The sequence below is a fragment of the Sclerotinia sclerotiorum genome, genomic scaffold (assembly GCF_000146945.2).
Source record: "Sclerotinia sclerotiorum 1980 UF-70 scaffold_4 genomic scaffold, whole genome shotgun sequence".
NCBI lineage: Eukaryota > Fungi > Ascomycota > Leotiomycetes > Helotiales > Sclerotiniaceae > Sclerotinia > Sclerotinia sclerotiorum.
In genome coordinates this window covers 1,590,162-1,604,157 of record NW_001820832.1, presented here as the reverse complement: position 1 = coordinate 1,604,157, position 13,996 = coordinate 1,590,162, and the positions used below count along the sequence as shown (strand labels likewise).

The window sequence follows — 13,996 nt, the reverse complement described above, 5'->3', positions numbered from 1 at the left end:
CAAAAATAGAAATAGGAATAAAAATCTACAAAAATAAATACCCACACGGATATACTAGCCGAGTATACCATTTGTGATATATGTACATATGTAAGACACAAGAATAAAAGATCCGAGATAAATAATCTTACAATGAATACCTACTCATTATCAGAATCCTAACCCCACATCACGAACCCTATCCTATACTTCCTACACTACGTAAACCTGCCTTTTTCCTCTCCCTTCTACCCTCCCACCCTCCCACCCTACCATCCTCTGCTCTATCACGAATCATTTCTTCCCCAGTATTTATATACCTACCTACCTACCTACCTACCTACCTACCTACCTACCTACCCATCCATCCATCCATCCATCCATCCATCACCCATCCATCCATCCACCACCCATCCATCCATCCACCACCCATTCACACATCCAATAAACTTAAAATCGCATCCAAAAACCACCGATCACAACTCCTCACCACAGAGTCGGAGTATAGAATAATTCTTCTTTCTGATATCGGTGCTATCCGTTCTAGTGTATGCACTACCTACTAATAACAAAGTTCATCGAATACACTGAGTTGGATTTATTTTCTTTCGATTCTTGTATCAATCGTTACAATGCATTTCATGAGACTCGAGCTTTAAAACCCGCCATTTATTTCCGAATAATTCATACCTCCAAATCCATTCCAGGTAATTTAAAAGTTGAGAAACCTGGACTTCCCTCAGCTTGTATAGAAAATAGCAAACACCATGTGGAACCAATGAAATCCCTCCACAACATGAATCACTCCTGTCCGAATCCCATCGTCTCTTCTACTGCCATCGTCAATTTCGTTTGCAACTGCTCGAGGGTTTTATAAGGTGGAAGATCCAGTCGGTTGAAACTACAGAGTGATTAGTACATGTAAAAGTGAAGGTGTTACGAATAGCTTACCATGTGTGGGATTTTGGTAGATTATTGGGCTCTCCTTGCTTTTCAATTGTGAACCTTCTCGGCCCATCACTTCCCTGAAGATCTTTGAATCCATTGACGGGAATACGAGATGTACCAGTTGCAAATTGAAGAAGGCGGGATTTTTGTTCTCCATCCCAACTTCGGATTGTTTGCCAGAAAAATTTAATAACCTCATCGGATTCCGTATATCCTCTGTAATCTGTGTGCTTCTTCCAGTCGTCGACATCAATTTCCGCAATACCACCAATCAATAACTCAAGTTCTCTTTCATCAAAAACATTAACAAGTTCGGCTGGAATTAGCTCGTGGAAACCATTGATGAAAGCTTGAAATTGCTCATCAATTCGCTTTTGAATCCTCCATTTTACCATCAAATCAACATACTCCTTTTTGTTTTCGTCCGTGACTTCAATATCTCTTCCACCCGGTTTAAGATCTTCGACATTTGTAACACCGAATCGCTCATCTTCTGTGGAAAACGTCTGGTCTAAAACACCTTCAATTGGATTATCCAACATCCATTGAAGACTTCGATGAAAATCGGCATCAACACCCTCCATATCTTGAAGGGAGACTGCTTTACTAAGCATCATTTTATATAGGGCACCGATGAAAAATGCATCCAAGAATCGACGATGGAAGATGGCCAAACCGACCACTCTACCAATAAACTTAAAGTAGTTGAGATGTTCCGGGTTAATGCCGGAGTGAGGATTGATTTGAAGGGTATAGTTGTCGTGAGCAGAGTATTCGAATAAGCAATAGAACGGGTTGAACATTTCATGAGAAAGAAGGAAGAAGAATTCTCTCGATAATCCACCATAATCGAGACCATCTTCTCCATCAAATTTAATCATAAGACGTTTCTTTAGATCGGTGGCAGATTGACGCATAATTTCAGCGTAGGAGTCCTCGAAAATATGTGATCTTCGAATCTTGACATGACATTGACCGGAGAGAATTCGTAACGCTGGCTGAGAACGGAAGTAGATTAGCTTCCTTCTGAAATCACGTTTGTATTGCGGTACGTTCTGATCCAGCGAAGATGGTAGTCGAGGATCGTCCCATGTAGTGGTCTTGGTGTTGTGGTCCACAAAGTAGACTCTTGCAGTGTTGGTTAGTCTCATTTCCCAACCACTTGGTAGAGGACCAAGTTGTGAAACTGGTTGTTGCTGAATGGTGTTGTTGGCATTTTGACCACCATACATGCGGATGTATTGTTGGCGTCGAGGATCCACCCAAGTCGTAGTTCGTGTGTTGTGATCCACGAAATAAGGACGGCCTTCTGGAGTATGTCTCTGTTCCCAAAGTGGTGGAAGCTCCCCTGTTCCTGCAGTTGTAGCACCAGTAGCCATCATCGTAGTCGCAGTCGCCGTGCTAGTGCCATTAGCTTGTTGCTGAGCTAAGTTTGGTGAATTAGCACCAGTGCGGTCTTCAGGTAAAGTACGATTTTGATGTCTTTGACGCTCCACCTGGGTATTAGCATTTCTCTCGTCCTGTCTTGTCTCCGTCGTCCCCGATGCAGATGGTCGATTCCAACTTGTAGATCTGGTGTTGTGGTCGACATAATAAGTTCGTCCCAAGTTATCTTCACGCCTTTCCCATCCAGCTGGCAATCTACCCTGAGCATCCTCAAAAGAGCTTAGCCCATTTCGATGACCTGCTCCTCCAGTAGTCGTAGGGGCGTTGCTTCCTCCGCTGCCAGCAGCGGGTGCATGACCGGGTGTCGGTCCACTAGAGAGGGCTCCATTAGCCATAACGACTCCCTGTGGTTGCGGGGTATGGGGAGCTGGCGAAGATGAAGGGTTCGAGAAACCGGAAACGGAGCCGGTCGGAGTGTGGGCTGGAGGTCGATTGCTTGAGGATGAATGGCCGTTGGTGGGTGGGGCGAGGCTACCTCCTCTTGGAGGGGTATCTAAATTGGTAGAAAGATTTATAATAAGTTTTCCGTGTACCACAAGATTATCTGTCGATTTCTTCAGGTCTCGGGTGAGCATTTCTGTGTGATTTCATTATCAGCGTCTGAACGTGAGTGGTATTAAGAGTAGCATCATGACTCACGATCTTGAGGCGATGAGAAATCGACGACATCTCCAACGCGAACATTTATTACTCCCAAAAAACCTTGGTCCTTCTTCTTGAACTTCTTCTGATCAAATATCTGCACGGCCAATATACTATCTTCGTTCGCACGCCTAGAATCAAATTAGTCCAGCTTCTTTCCTGCAGAGAACGTTCTATATTCACAGGTCGAAGATTTCGTTCCAGTATGGGTTGAGAGTCCTTTTGATAACAGACGTAGTCTTAGTCTGCTCGCCACTCAATGTCGCAACTGCAAAGGGATCCGGAAATCCTATGACACACGATTAGAAAGGTTGTCTTCCACAGGTAATTGGTGTTCGTACTAAAAACATCACGCTTGTATAAACCGTCGGCAGCAATTACTATTGATGATTAGTATATTTACTGGTAACCAATTCCCAAGTTTAAGCATACTAGTTAAGCGCAGATTGGGTTGCCTATAGATGTGTCAGTTGTGTTTCTTTTCATGTGTGATCGAGTTTCAAACATACGCTGGAAGACTTGAGTCCACTCTGCTATTGCTGGCCATGGTGAAGGTTCGCCAGAGATGGCGGCGTTGTGTATTGGGACTTCAATGATGGATGATAGTAGAAAAGTAGCGCAGAACACCTTCTAAGTTCCTGGGGTTTCAAGGTTGGCGGCCGTGGGTGGAATCTTTGCGCTTCCGCTGATTTGGGGCTGTGTTCAATAGAGCTGTAGAAGCCCCCTTGCACCAAACTGTGAATGTTACAGTTTCTGGGGTTATCGTTATCGATTCAAGAATTCGTGAGGCATGAAGGCATGATAAAGAAAATGATATTCGTAAAGGGGGGTTCAGTCTAATGATTTAGAAGAGGAATGGAGTTCTAGTAGACCAAAATGTCAAGGCGGCACAGAATGTCCCCGCTAATGATAATTCAGCCCGATTTGTAAGGCGTAAATGACAATTTTCTATTTTTACTCTCACGTCATACAGTGAGAACTTTTCATGAACTAAATGGTGTTTTTGACTATATCGTGGAAAGTGGCATAAATAACATCCAATGGATTCATAAGGTTGTGCAAATTCTTAAGATTGAAAATGGATCTTATTCTTACCAGATGTGAATCCATGACTTTGAGTGCGTACAAGGAACTAGAGTAATGTGGGTGGGCATCTTGATTTTGATATCATAAAGCGATTCTTCGAATCAGGGAAAGGAGAGACAGAGGTGGTTATTCAGGGATTTGAAAGCATGGCAATTGTTGGAAGAGGCCACGGAAAAACTGCCCAGGAAATGAAAGTACATCTTGGTCCACGATAGAAATATCATATCGATTACAAAGAAGGCGAAAGTAAGAGCATGCGAACACCAAATCACAATGAAAAACCATCACTTGTGCAATCATATTCATAACACAACCTTGAATTCTGCTATTAGAGAATTACAGTTGAAGATCATAGTGATAATCCAGGAAATTCAAATGTAGAATCCAAAGAAGATCATATGCTTCAGATAAACGCCGTGGTATTCTCGTGAACGAATGCCTTTTCGAATGAATCCTTAAAAGTCCAGAAACGAAATCTCCCCAAATCCACATATTTAGTGCCATCATCTTCAGCAATCCTCCCCATCTCATCATATGCTAGAGTCAAGACAACTCTGGCGAAATATTCACATCCTTAGTATGGTGTGAAACCTCTACCACGATTACCTCTGTAACCTCCACGGTATCCTCCACGAGGAGAATAGCCGCCACCACGACCGCCACCAAAAAAGCCACCACGGCCTCTACCGCCTCCTCGACCACCACGGCCACGCTGCATACCAGGGACGTTAGTGCGCTTAGGCACAACCTGTATTATAATGAGCTCGAAGTCCTGGCAAATGTGTAGAAGAAAAGGACGTACCTTAAGGTTGCGACCCTTAAAGACACTCTCATTGAGCACCAAAGCTTGTGCAACAAGACTTGGTTCAACAAACTCAACATACGCATACCTGCATAAACCTAGATTAGCATCCTTCTCTTGCCAGGTAGCGTTGATTACAATGACACTCGACACAATTCGTCGAGGTATTAAGGAGCCAAATTTCGTAGAACGCACCCCTTAGGATGACCAGTGAACTTGTCAAGCAAGATTGTTACACGGTTAATAGATCCACAACTTTGGAAGTGAGCTTGAATATCTTCTGGCGAAGCAGAGTAATCGACATTTCCAACAAAGATACTGCGGCTATCAATGTCTTCCTTATCTTCTCTAAGATCAGTGCTTTGTTGATCAAGGGTTGCCTGCATTTCCCTAAGCTTGGCTGCTTCCTCCTCCATCTCTGCGACTCGACGCTTCATGGCTGAGATCTCTTCCTAAGGCAACCGTTAACTATTTGTTCCCAATGCAGGATCTTTACTTTTTCAACCTACCTCATCATTATTATCATCCTCACCAGCCATAACCTGATCTTGAAGTTTTGGGTCCGTGTCTGCCATGATTTATTTAATTGTAATTATATTGTTGCAGTTGTAAAATATTGTAAAGTAATTGAACAGGTGGATCTTTGAGCAAGATCAAACGGAATTGTTGATGAAAAAATAGAAGATTGCGATTCTGGAAGAAATCTTTGTTAGCAAAAGATCTATAAAAAAAAAACCGTAAGCTAGCCTTTGAAAATTGCGCAATCTTATCAAGGGTAGGAATGGAAAGTGAATTGATCTGTTAGCATGATTTTGTAGGTATTCATCTCAACCTATTGCAGGAGCAATTCTCGAATGTTGCAGGATGAATATTATGAAATATTGAGCCGTGTAAAAGAATGAAAGAGTATTGACAAAGGCTCATGCAGAACCGCTCACCTCAGTGTTGATTGAATTGTCCAAGAATATAGAATGCAAAAAGTTGTGGATAGAAAAATTGATTGATTGATTGATTGATATTGAGGTTATTCACAAGTTGAATCACATCCACAAGGCTACCAAACACATGGCTACAGTTTAGTTCGGCTATGCGAATTCCTTAAGGCTTAAGCCACCAATGTGCTAGGCGGATAAGCAATGCCAAGACCGAAGCTAGGTTCTCTAATGTGTAGAGTAGCTGAGTAGTAGTTGAATATTCACTTCCAGCAAGTTAAAATATATATATATCATGACAAAATCATCAGGATCATCTCAAACAATATCAATGAAATCAATATCATCTTCTATACTATCATCCCCTACCCAACTAACAGGTTCCTACTCAAATTCCGCTAAACCACAAAAAGGATGGTACAGCAGCTGGAGCTTTCTACTATGGATACCTCACGATAAGAACTGCGCATGTACCACAACCATACCTCAGTTTTAAATACTGCAAAATCCATCTTCGTTTTATTTGAAGCTGTGATATATCCTCTGGAGCTTGCAGATAAGTTCTTTTAACCAACCAGACTTCCATACTTACGATAACAGCTATTCGAATTCCACCCAGACTCTCATCTCAAACATCAAAAACCCCCAGCATTATTGCGCAAAAGAAGTCCAGAAAACCCCCCTAAACTTGGAAGAAACATCAAACAAACCCATCAACTATTTATTATCCAGCCTCATTGAAATGTCCCGACGCAACTCAGACATATCCGAACATGCTCCTCTAATCCGGGCCTCATCTCAACCCATTTCTATAACCTCTGAACTCCCCTATCACCACACTCCCCGTCTCTCCTTTTCTCGGCGACTCTCAAATGGCTATCGAAAATCTCGAAGTTACGTGAGAAGCTTCCTATCCACTCGCGGTCAACATTACACCGTTCTTCTACTCGTCGCATGCGATTTAATTGGTATTTTCGCAGATATCATTATAAATCTCTATCAATGTGATAATGATAAGGAAGGCAAGACCGATCCGATTTGGAATGAAGTGAGAGTTGGGCTGGGGATCGCTGGTTTGGTATTCAGTTGTTTGTTCATGTTGGAATTGATTGCTAGCGTTTGGGCTTTTGGTTGGAGGTGCGTATTCTCTATGGTTTTACACTGTTTGAATATAGGGATATGTACGGAGGTGTTCAGGGGCTTAGACGGTGTGAAAATCACTGGACAGTCGGGTTGGCAACCACTTACTTTGCAGGATCTAGTTTATCCCGCTCAGTGAACACTGCCAAGCTTCCATTTCATATGCCCGGACACTATCTTCCTGAGTCTTTCCTTGCGTCTTCTTTTATGTGTCACTATTTGTGTCAGTTCAAGTCGTTCTCTCGGATTGTATACTCCTCTATGGATGTCATCACCTAAGCTAACAAAATATCCTCAGCTATTTCCGCAGTAAATTCCACTGCTTTGATGCCACTGTGATTGTTGCCGGGTTCGTCGGTATGTACCTATTCCATATCTCTCTCAAACCCATTGCACCATTACATCCCTATCCACATTCCCCCTCATCCGCCCCCAAACTAACCCAGTCCCATATAGTCGACGTACTACTTCACGGAATTGTCGAAGAAGTTGCCTCCCTTGTAATCGTCCTCCGTCTCTGGCGTTTCTTCAAAATTATCGAAGAATTCAGCGTAGGTGCTCAGGAACAAATGGATGTACTTGAAGAAAGAATTGAACAGCTTGAGATGGAAAATAAACGGTTGAAGAAAGAACTTAGAAAGAGAAATGATAATGATAATGATGAGGATTTGGAGAACGGAGAAAGAACAAGATAGGTAATGGGAATCTTTGTATGATAGAATGAATGATAATGAGGTTGATGATGAGGTAGAAATGGAGATGTATATATGTATGTATGTATGTATGTATGTATATATGTATGTATGTATGTATGTATGTATGTATGTATGTATGTATATATCAACTTGAATCATAAGTATATTTCTAAATAAACTATTCCTAGAATAAGAAGCATAGCTCTTTTTTATAGAAACTATCTTGTTATAGGCACCAGATATATCCACATCTAAATATTACAATAACTGTGACGCCTCACACCTCCGGGTCACGTGGCATGCCCCGTTTGTATTTAATCATAGGAAAACTCTCTACTCTTGTTGGGATGCGAAGACTCAACACCTGTACGCGGTGCATCCTACGAACCTCCAGCTCTCTTATGAGAGTCTGCAGAGCTAAGTTTGAGTTATTTGATGGAGTCGTGGTAATTGGAAGAGGAAGAGGCGCCCGATCACGACGTTTTTACCCGTTTGCGGTTTTTTGACAGTTGCATTATCGAAATGCGCTCTCTACAACACTACCTTTATTACGAAACAGAGGACAACACCATCATCTACGACAATACACCACGAAATCATCTCACTTCTTAAAAGTGAGACTCCTCTGGAACATATAGTACAACTCGACATCTTTGACGCGTATATGTTATATACTGTATACCTCCCATGATCGATACGACTGAAACAACAACAATTTATATACCTTCCATACGGGAACACCGGAGGAGTACTGTTGAAGGACCTGAGCTGATGACGAAACTTACTCTGCTCTCATTCAGCGGAGGTATGCTACTTACGGAATCGGGACACCCATACAAGCCACTACCTGTGCATGCTATAGTTACGCTATATGAGGATTGGTGCTCCTTCATAAGCTTTCTATTGGCAGGATGATCAGAATGAGGACGAGGCAATCCTGACGGTGGGCGATTACAGTACGTTCTGGTATATAAGGAGTAATTGGATTGATGGTATCGGGAAGGGGATCAGGGATGAAGGGTTTTCGAGTACAATGTTTTAATAGTATGAGGGGAAGGGAGAGAGATCAAGAGCCAGTGATCTAGTGGACGAGGATGACCACAATTACAACCCCAAAAGGCCTACCGGCCCAAACCCCCCCTGCGAAGGCAATCATGTAAACCCTGCCCTAGCCCCCTTTAAATTGTATATAAATACTCCCCCTAGCTAGCTAGTAAACCACTCAGAGGCTTCTCCTCTGAGCGTCATTTGTCCAAAACTGGAATAGATGGCTAAGGTTATCACGCGCCAAGGCGCGTGGGCCTACGGCCTATGACGATAAACACAATCAATCAATCAATCAATCTCTACTCTTGTTTTCCTTCTTCTTTTCTCCTTAGCTTAGTATTTTCTAATACAAGATATTTTACCCAGTATTCTTGAGTGTGACAATAACCTTCCCATAATATAAATACCTATATACCTAGTAATCTCACGGTAACATGACTTTAGAACTTGGATTAATATCAGTCTAATAAGACTTATCTATTTCATCCCAACTAGGTAGGTAAGAATATTTTCATTCATGATCAATGATTATCAGCTTGGGGTTATTTCATGGCTGTGTGGTTATCTACCTACCTACCTAGTATATAAACACATAAACAACAAAACAAACACAAGAAAAGGGAAAATCATCATCCAACGGAATTTTCACAACTGTCATGAATACCCCCGCCCCAAACTTAGAATTTTAAGATTTTAAGATTTCAGGATTAATAAGATCATCTTCTTCTTTAGATCAGATAAATATCGATATGAAATTATGAGTAATCGATTCTATTCATCATTATTACAGCATGTATATTGTAACTGGAGGAGAAGATTTGAAGATTTTTTTTAATTAATTTGTCGGTTGGTTAATTTATTGATTTATTAATTAAATGATAAATAATAAAGAATAAATTTTATTTATTTTAATATTACAGTATATAATATCAAATCTTTCTTTTTCTTCTCTTTTTCTTTTTCTTTTTATTATGTAATATATGATACATAAAACTTTTTATCTTTTTTAACTTCAAAAATATAATATCGCTAAAGTATAAGGGCTAGGTGGGGATGTAGTGTAGATCTAGGATATGTTATAGACTTTATATGTATGTATGTACTCCTCAAACGCTAAATGCTAATGCCAATGCTCAATGCTAATATACACTTTCACCTCTATCTATCTATCTATCTATCTATCTTACCCATCAGTCAACTCACTTATTCACTCATTTACTCACTCACCCATCCATCTCTACCCAAAAATCTCCCATCCCCTCCAATCCTCCCACTAAACCCCCACCATAGCCCTCGCCTCCCTAATAATCCTCTCTAGATTCTCCCCCCCATCCTCCACCCTCACCGTAGTCGTCCGCTCAGGATGTCTCCCACACCTCCTCGGTTTACTCGGTTTCCCCCTCCAACAACCATCCACGCCATCTCTCCCCTCTCTCCCCTTCCCCCCAAAATTCCCCTTCATCCCACAATATTCCCTCTCTAATGGTCCTTTTTCCATAAATTCTCGTATGTGCATCCATAGTTCACATCGGCCTTTGCCACAATACCTACACATTTTCTCCGTCGATTTCGTAAATGCGTATTCCAGGTTATTGGGACCTATGCGACGGGTGTTGAGGGGGAGAGCCGTGCCGTGGATGGCCCGGTAGATGAGATAGGTGTGGCGGGATGTGAGGGCTAGACATGTTGCGTCGATAGGGTCTAGGTGGGAGAAAATTTCTAGTTTGAGTTCGTTTGGGAGGGTGGGAAGTGTGAGTTTCTCTTCTTCTTTTTTTGTGGCTTCTTCTTTCGTTTCCTCTTTTATGCCTTCTTCTTCTTCTTTCTCTTCCGTTTCCATGGCTTGTGAGAGTGATTGAGATGCTTGGAGGAGATGTGAAGGCATAGATATTGGAACGATACTTAATCTTCTTGTGATTTCTGGACTTGGAACGATGGAAAGTCGACGGGTGATTTCGGGAGTTACTTCGAATTTCCAATTGCTTTCTTGGTCTTCTATGTCGATATCTCCATCCACATCCACATCAACATCCTCAGAATCTGAAGAGATACCTGAACAATTTTCTGAATTCTCAGTATCGGTATTGGGCAAAGATATACAATCTGCTGTTGCGGAAGCTGGAGAATCAAGACCAAGACTAGTACCAGATGGAGGGGTAGACATAGTGAATGTAGAAAAAGTCATCAGATTCCTCAGCTTGGATTCTAGACCCAGATTAGAGGATGAAGGGTCCGAGCTTGTGGTCCCATTTGGAGATGAAGAAGTGTGGGGAGACATGGTGAATTTTTTCCTTTTCAAAAGATGGGGTAATATGATATGATATCGTGAATTTCCTTGGGTCGTTTGATCAAGAAAATATGTGTTTCCTACACACGTTTGTTTGACAACGTTGATGAATCTTGTCAAGGATGTATCTTGATATTGAAGAAGATAGATGATTCAGAACGCGGTGTTGTCTGATACTTGTGTCAGTAAATAATTCAGATTGTTCAAAGGTTGACTCACTCTTACTACCTGGTTAAATAATGAGTCTGTGGAGACGGTACCCGTCGATACCCTCTTCCGTAACCCTATAACCTTATATATATCTCGTGATCTTCAGCTCTCGTGATTGCCCTATTGTATTGTATCGTATCAAACTTTAAGTTGAGATTCTATCCTTCAAGCTGAAATACCTTGGATACAATCGATGTATCGTCCAAGTGTACAAATACAACTTTCTTTCGAACGTACAATCCAGTACTTGACTCAAATCCCGCTTATCGTATAATGAAAACCGTGTATAAAAAAAATGTGTATAAGTAAAGTTATCACAAACCTCAAAACCAGACATACTCACCAATATATCCATCCCTCCATCCATCTAAGCACTCTAAATCTAATCATTCCCAAACCCGTCATCCCCGGAGTCTGCCAAATACAAACTAATCATGCTAACCCGGAACCCATCTCGCACTACCACTGCCACCGCCAACCCCAAACTACCCAGGAGCAACCAAGACTCAAAATCCAATCGAACCAACCAACCACTCATCCCTATCCCTATCCAACCGACGATGAAAAACCGGAGCTCCATATCCATTCGCCTCCTCAAACATTCCAACCTCTTCTCCTCACCCAACTCGCAAATCCGGCCCACATGATCGGACTAAAAGCGGATTTGAAACTCTTGATAGCGTAATAAACCCGATGCTCACTCTTTCGTTCAGAGGGGGATTCGTGGGGCATGACTCGATGCTTATGTAATCACATCCTTCAGATGGATATCCAGGATCAATGCGATGATCGCATTATTGCGAATCAGATTCTGAACTCTAATACCCGGTATGGATATAGGATTTGTTTATACCGACCGGATACTTGGATTGGTATACCAAAAGGATCACCCGATTTCATTCGTTTTTGGTACATGCAGTAGGAATAACTACACATCAGACAGACCTCATTCATTCCTCATTCGTCAAATTTTCTTATCCGACAGTAACCTTACACCGACACTTATCCGAGCTTCCTCACCAGTAGTATATTCCTCCCTTATCCTCAACATAGCTGCCAACTGCTCACTTCTCACCCGTAAGTTCATCCGTAAGCTCACCAGTAACACAAAATACCCATTCACTCCCTTCCATACACAACCAAAATGATGACAACCTTTAGGCTTTATTAGCTGGGTTTAAATATCTCTCTACTCATCCATCTCATCTCATGCTATTTTTATTACGATATAAGATATAAGATACAAGATCTTACATATATACATATATATACACACATATATACATACATATATGCCTTTACTCGAGTATACATAATAAGTTTTTGGAATGCTATTCTTATTTTCTTATTTCTTAAATCTTACATCGTTATCTCTATATCTATACCCCCTCATATACATATAAAATGCCACTCAAGTTATATTCAATATCAACTTAGCACTTCTCACCGGGTATTAAACCAGAATGACCTTCTACCTATTAAATCATTACATATACTATTTTGCGATATCAGCTTATACATACATTCTCATGAGGAGTAAGACGTTAAACGATAACCACTCAATCTATTCATATTAAATGCTTAACTCCATGGATAACTTAGCTGAACTCAAGACATCAAATGAAACGGTAATAATGAAATGAATTGAATGGCATAGATTGTATAAATGCCAAAAAATCATCACATATGTATCATTAAACCTCTCCGCTGCCAGTATTTTCTTCAACCGACAGTTGATCAGATCCCATCATGTGATTGCGATTGAAGCAAGCACAAAGAGTGCGAATCATGTACCCCATACCCCATACCGCAAGCTCTCAATGCACTTTCATTCCTCCCCACACAAAATCCGTAATCATCCCTCTATCGTCTGCTTCGATATATTGATCTTACCATTATATCACCCCTAGAATCCCTCCCACAATCCATCTCTAATCCCCAACCCATCCCAAGTATCAAACCCCAACTCTACAACGAAATCCAAATCACACTAATAACCACATCCAAACCCTTCCCCTCACCACCCTCATACTTAAAACTCCACATCCCATCCGTCTTCTCATTCCAATAAGCTCCCGTCGCACTATGCATTCCCCTCCTTCCCACATGGGGTTTACCATCTGTACTCTTCGCATCTCCTTTCACATCACTAGTTGTTATTTTCGCATCATCTGTTGTTTCATCTGTGGTTGTGGGGGGCGAGGCTTTAGATTTATTGAGCGAGGAGGTAGGAACGAGATGTTGGATGATGGTGCTATTGACTGCGTACTTGAAAGAGGGGGAACCGCCAGTTGAGGGGGTCGATTCGGAGATTAGGGATTTGAGGATGGAGTTCTGGTGAGTGGGAAGTGGTTAGTGGTTTTCTTTCCGCGCTGATTGCTTCTGCAGTAAAGCAAAGGTGGAAAACGTAATCTTACAATGATGGTAGTATTCCAAGATTCCGTCTTGTTATGTTCGTAGAACTCTGCACTTCCAAGTGCATTCTGACACGCCTATCATTTGATTCTCAGTACTCCATCCTTCCATCCAAGAACCTCACCGACAAAATCCATGTTGGTATTGATCTAACAAACTCACATCATTTGCGATTTGTCTCAATCTTGTGTATGAAATGGGCTAATAATTGGCAGACATAGTTAGCTAAATCCCCCAAATGCTCTCCTGACAATCGCGACTAAAACTTACAGGACTGGCCATATTTGCTTTCTCTTGTGTATATGATGTAATAGTATGATGATCAAATAATCAGCTTAACGCACTCAGTCTAAATGCAGGTAGTTGAATC

The 13,996-nt window shown here is 41.5% G+C and overlaps 8 protein-coding genes across 8 annotated transcripts; 4 read left to right on the top strand and 4 right to left on the bottom strand.

Annotated features, from left to right (window-relative positions):
• Nucleotides 1-780: 780 nt before the first annotated feature.
• On the bottom strand, nt 781-3,562 carry SS1G_03708 (conserved hypothetical protein; the record flags this gene model as incomplete). The annotated part of the gene is made up of 7 exons (XM_001595569.1): nt 781-880; nt 931-2,950; nt 3,013-3,146; nt 3,199-3,304; nt 3,357-3,395; nt 3,448-3,470; nt 3,525-3,562. The coding sequence occupies 7 exons, from the start codon at nt 3,560-3,562 to the stop codon at nt 781-783; spliced, it is 2,460 nt and encodes an 819-aa protein (XP_001595619.1).
• A 685-nt stretch (nt 3,563-4,247) lies between these two features.
• Nucleotides 4,248-4,532, top strand: SS1G_03707 (predicted protein; the record flags this gene model as incomplete). The annotated part of the gene is made up of 2 exons (XM_001595568.1): nt 4,248-4,295; nt 4,434-4,532. 2 exons carry the CDS (start codon nt 4,248-4,250, stop codon nt 4,530-4,532), a joined length of 147 nt encoding a protein of 48 aa, XP_001595618.1.
• Nucleotides 4,533-4,675: 143 nt separating this feature from the next.
• SS1G_03706 (hypothetical protein) lies at nt 4,676-5,478 on the bottom strand (the record flags this gene model as incomplete). Its single annotated transcript, XM_001595567.1, has 4 exons — nt 4,676-4,813; nt 4,904-4,991; nt 5,099-5,355; nt 5,413-5,478. 4 exons carry the CDS (start codon nt 5,476-5,478, stop codon nt 4,676-4,678), a joined length of 549 nt encoding a protein of 182 aa, XP_001595617.1.
• A 1,099-nt stretch (nt 5,479-6,577) lies between these two features.
• Nucleotides 6,578-7,670, top strand: SS1G_03705 (predicted protein; the record flags this gene model as incomplete). The annotated part of the gene is made up of 3 exons (XM_001595566.1): nt 6,578-6,972; nt 7,286-7,332; nt 7,432-7,670. The coding sequence occupies 3 exons, from the start codon at nt 6,578-6,580 to the stop codon at nt 7,668-7,670; spliced, it is 681 nt and encodes a 226-aa protein (XP_001595616.1).
• Nucleotides 7,671-8,357: 687 nt separating this feature from the next.
• SS1G_03704 (predicted protein) lies at nt 8,358-8,585 on the top strand (the record flags this gene model as incomplete). Its single annotated transcript, XM_001595565.1, has 1 exon — nt 8,358-8,585. The coding sequence occupies one exon, from the start codon at nt 8,358-8,360 to the stop codon at nt 8,583-8,585; it is 228 nt and encodes a 75-aa protein (XP_001595615.1).
• Nucleotides 8,586-9,990: 1,405 nt separating this feature from the next.
• Nucleotides 9,991-10,878, bottom strand: SS1G_03703 (hypothetical protein; the record flags this gene model as incomplete). The annotated part of the gene is made up of 1 exon (XM_001595564.1): nt 9,991-10,878. One exon carries the CDS (start codon nt 10,876-10,878, stop codon nt 9,991-9,993), a length of 888 nt encoding a protein of 295 aa, XP_001595614.1.
• A 1,096-nt stretch (nt 10,879-11,974) lies between these two features.
• SS1G_03702 (predicted protein) lies at nt 11,975-12,668 on the top strand (the record flags this gene model as incomplete). Its single annotated transcript, XM_001595563.1, has 3 exons — nt 11,975-12,039; nt 12,155-12,288; nt 12,628-12,668. 3 exons carry the CDS (start codon nt 11,975-11,977, stop codon nt 12,666-12,668), a joined length of 240 nt encoding a protein of 79 aa, XP_001595613.1.
• Nucleotides 12,669-13,179: 511 nt separating this feature from the next.
• On the bottom strand, nt 13,180-13,908 carry SS1G_03701 (hypothetical protein; the record flags this gene model as incomplete). Its single annotated transcript, XM_001595562.1, has 4 exons — nt 13,180-13,545; nt 13,629-13,703; nt 13,789-13,827; nt 13,897-13,908. 4 exons carry the CDS (start codon nt 13,906-13,908, stop codon nt 13,180-13,182), a joined length of 492 nt encoding a protein of 163 aa, XP_001595612.1.
• Nucleotides 13,909-13,996: the final 88 nt, after the last annotated feature.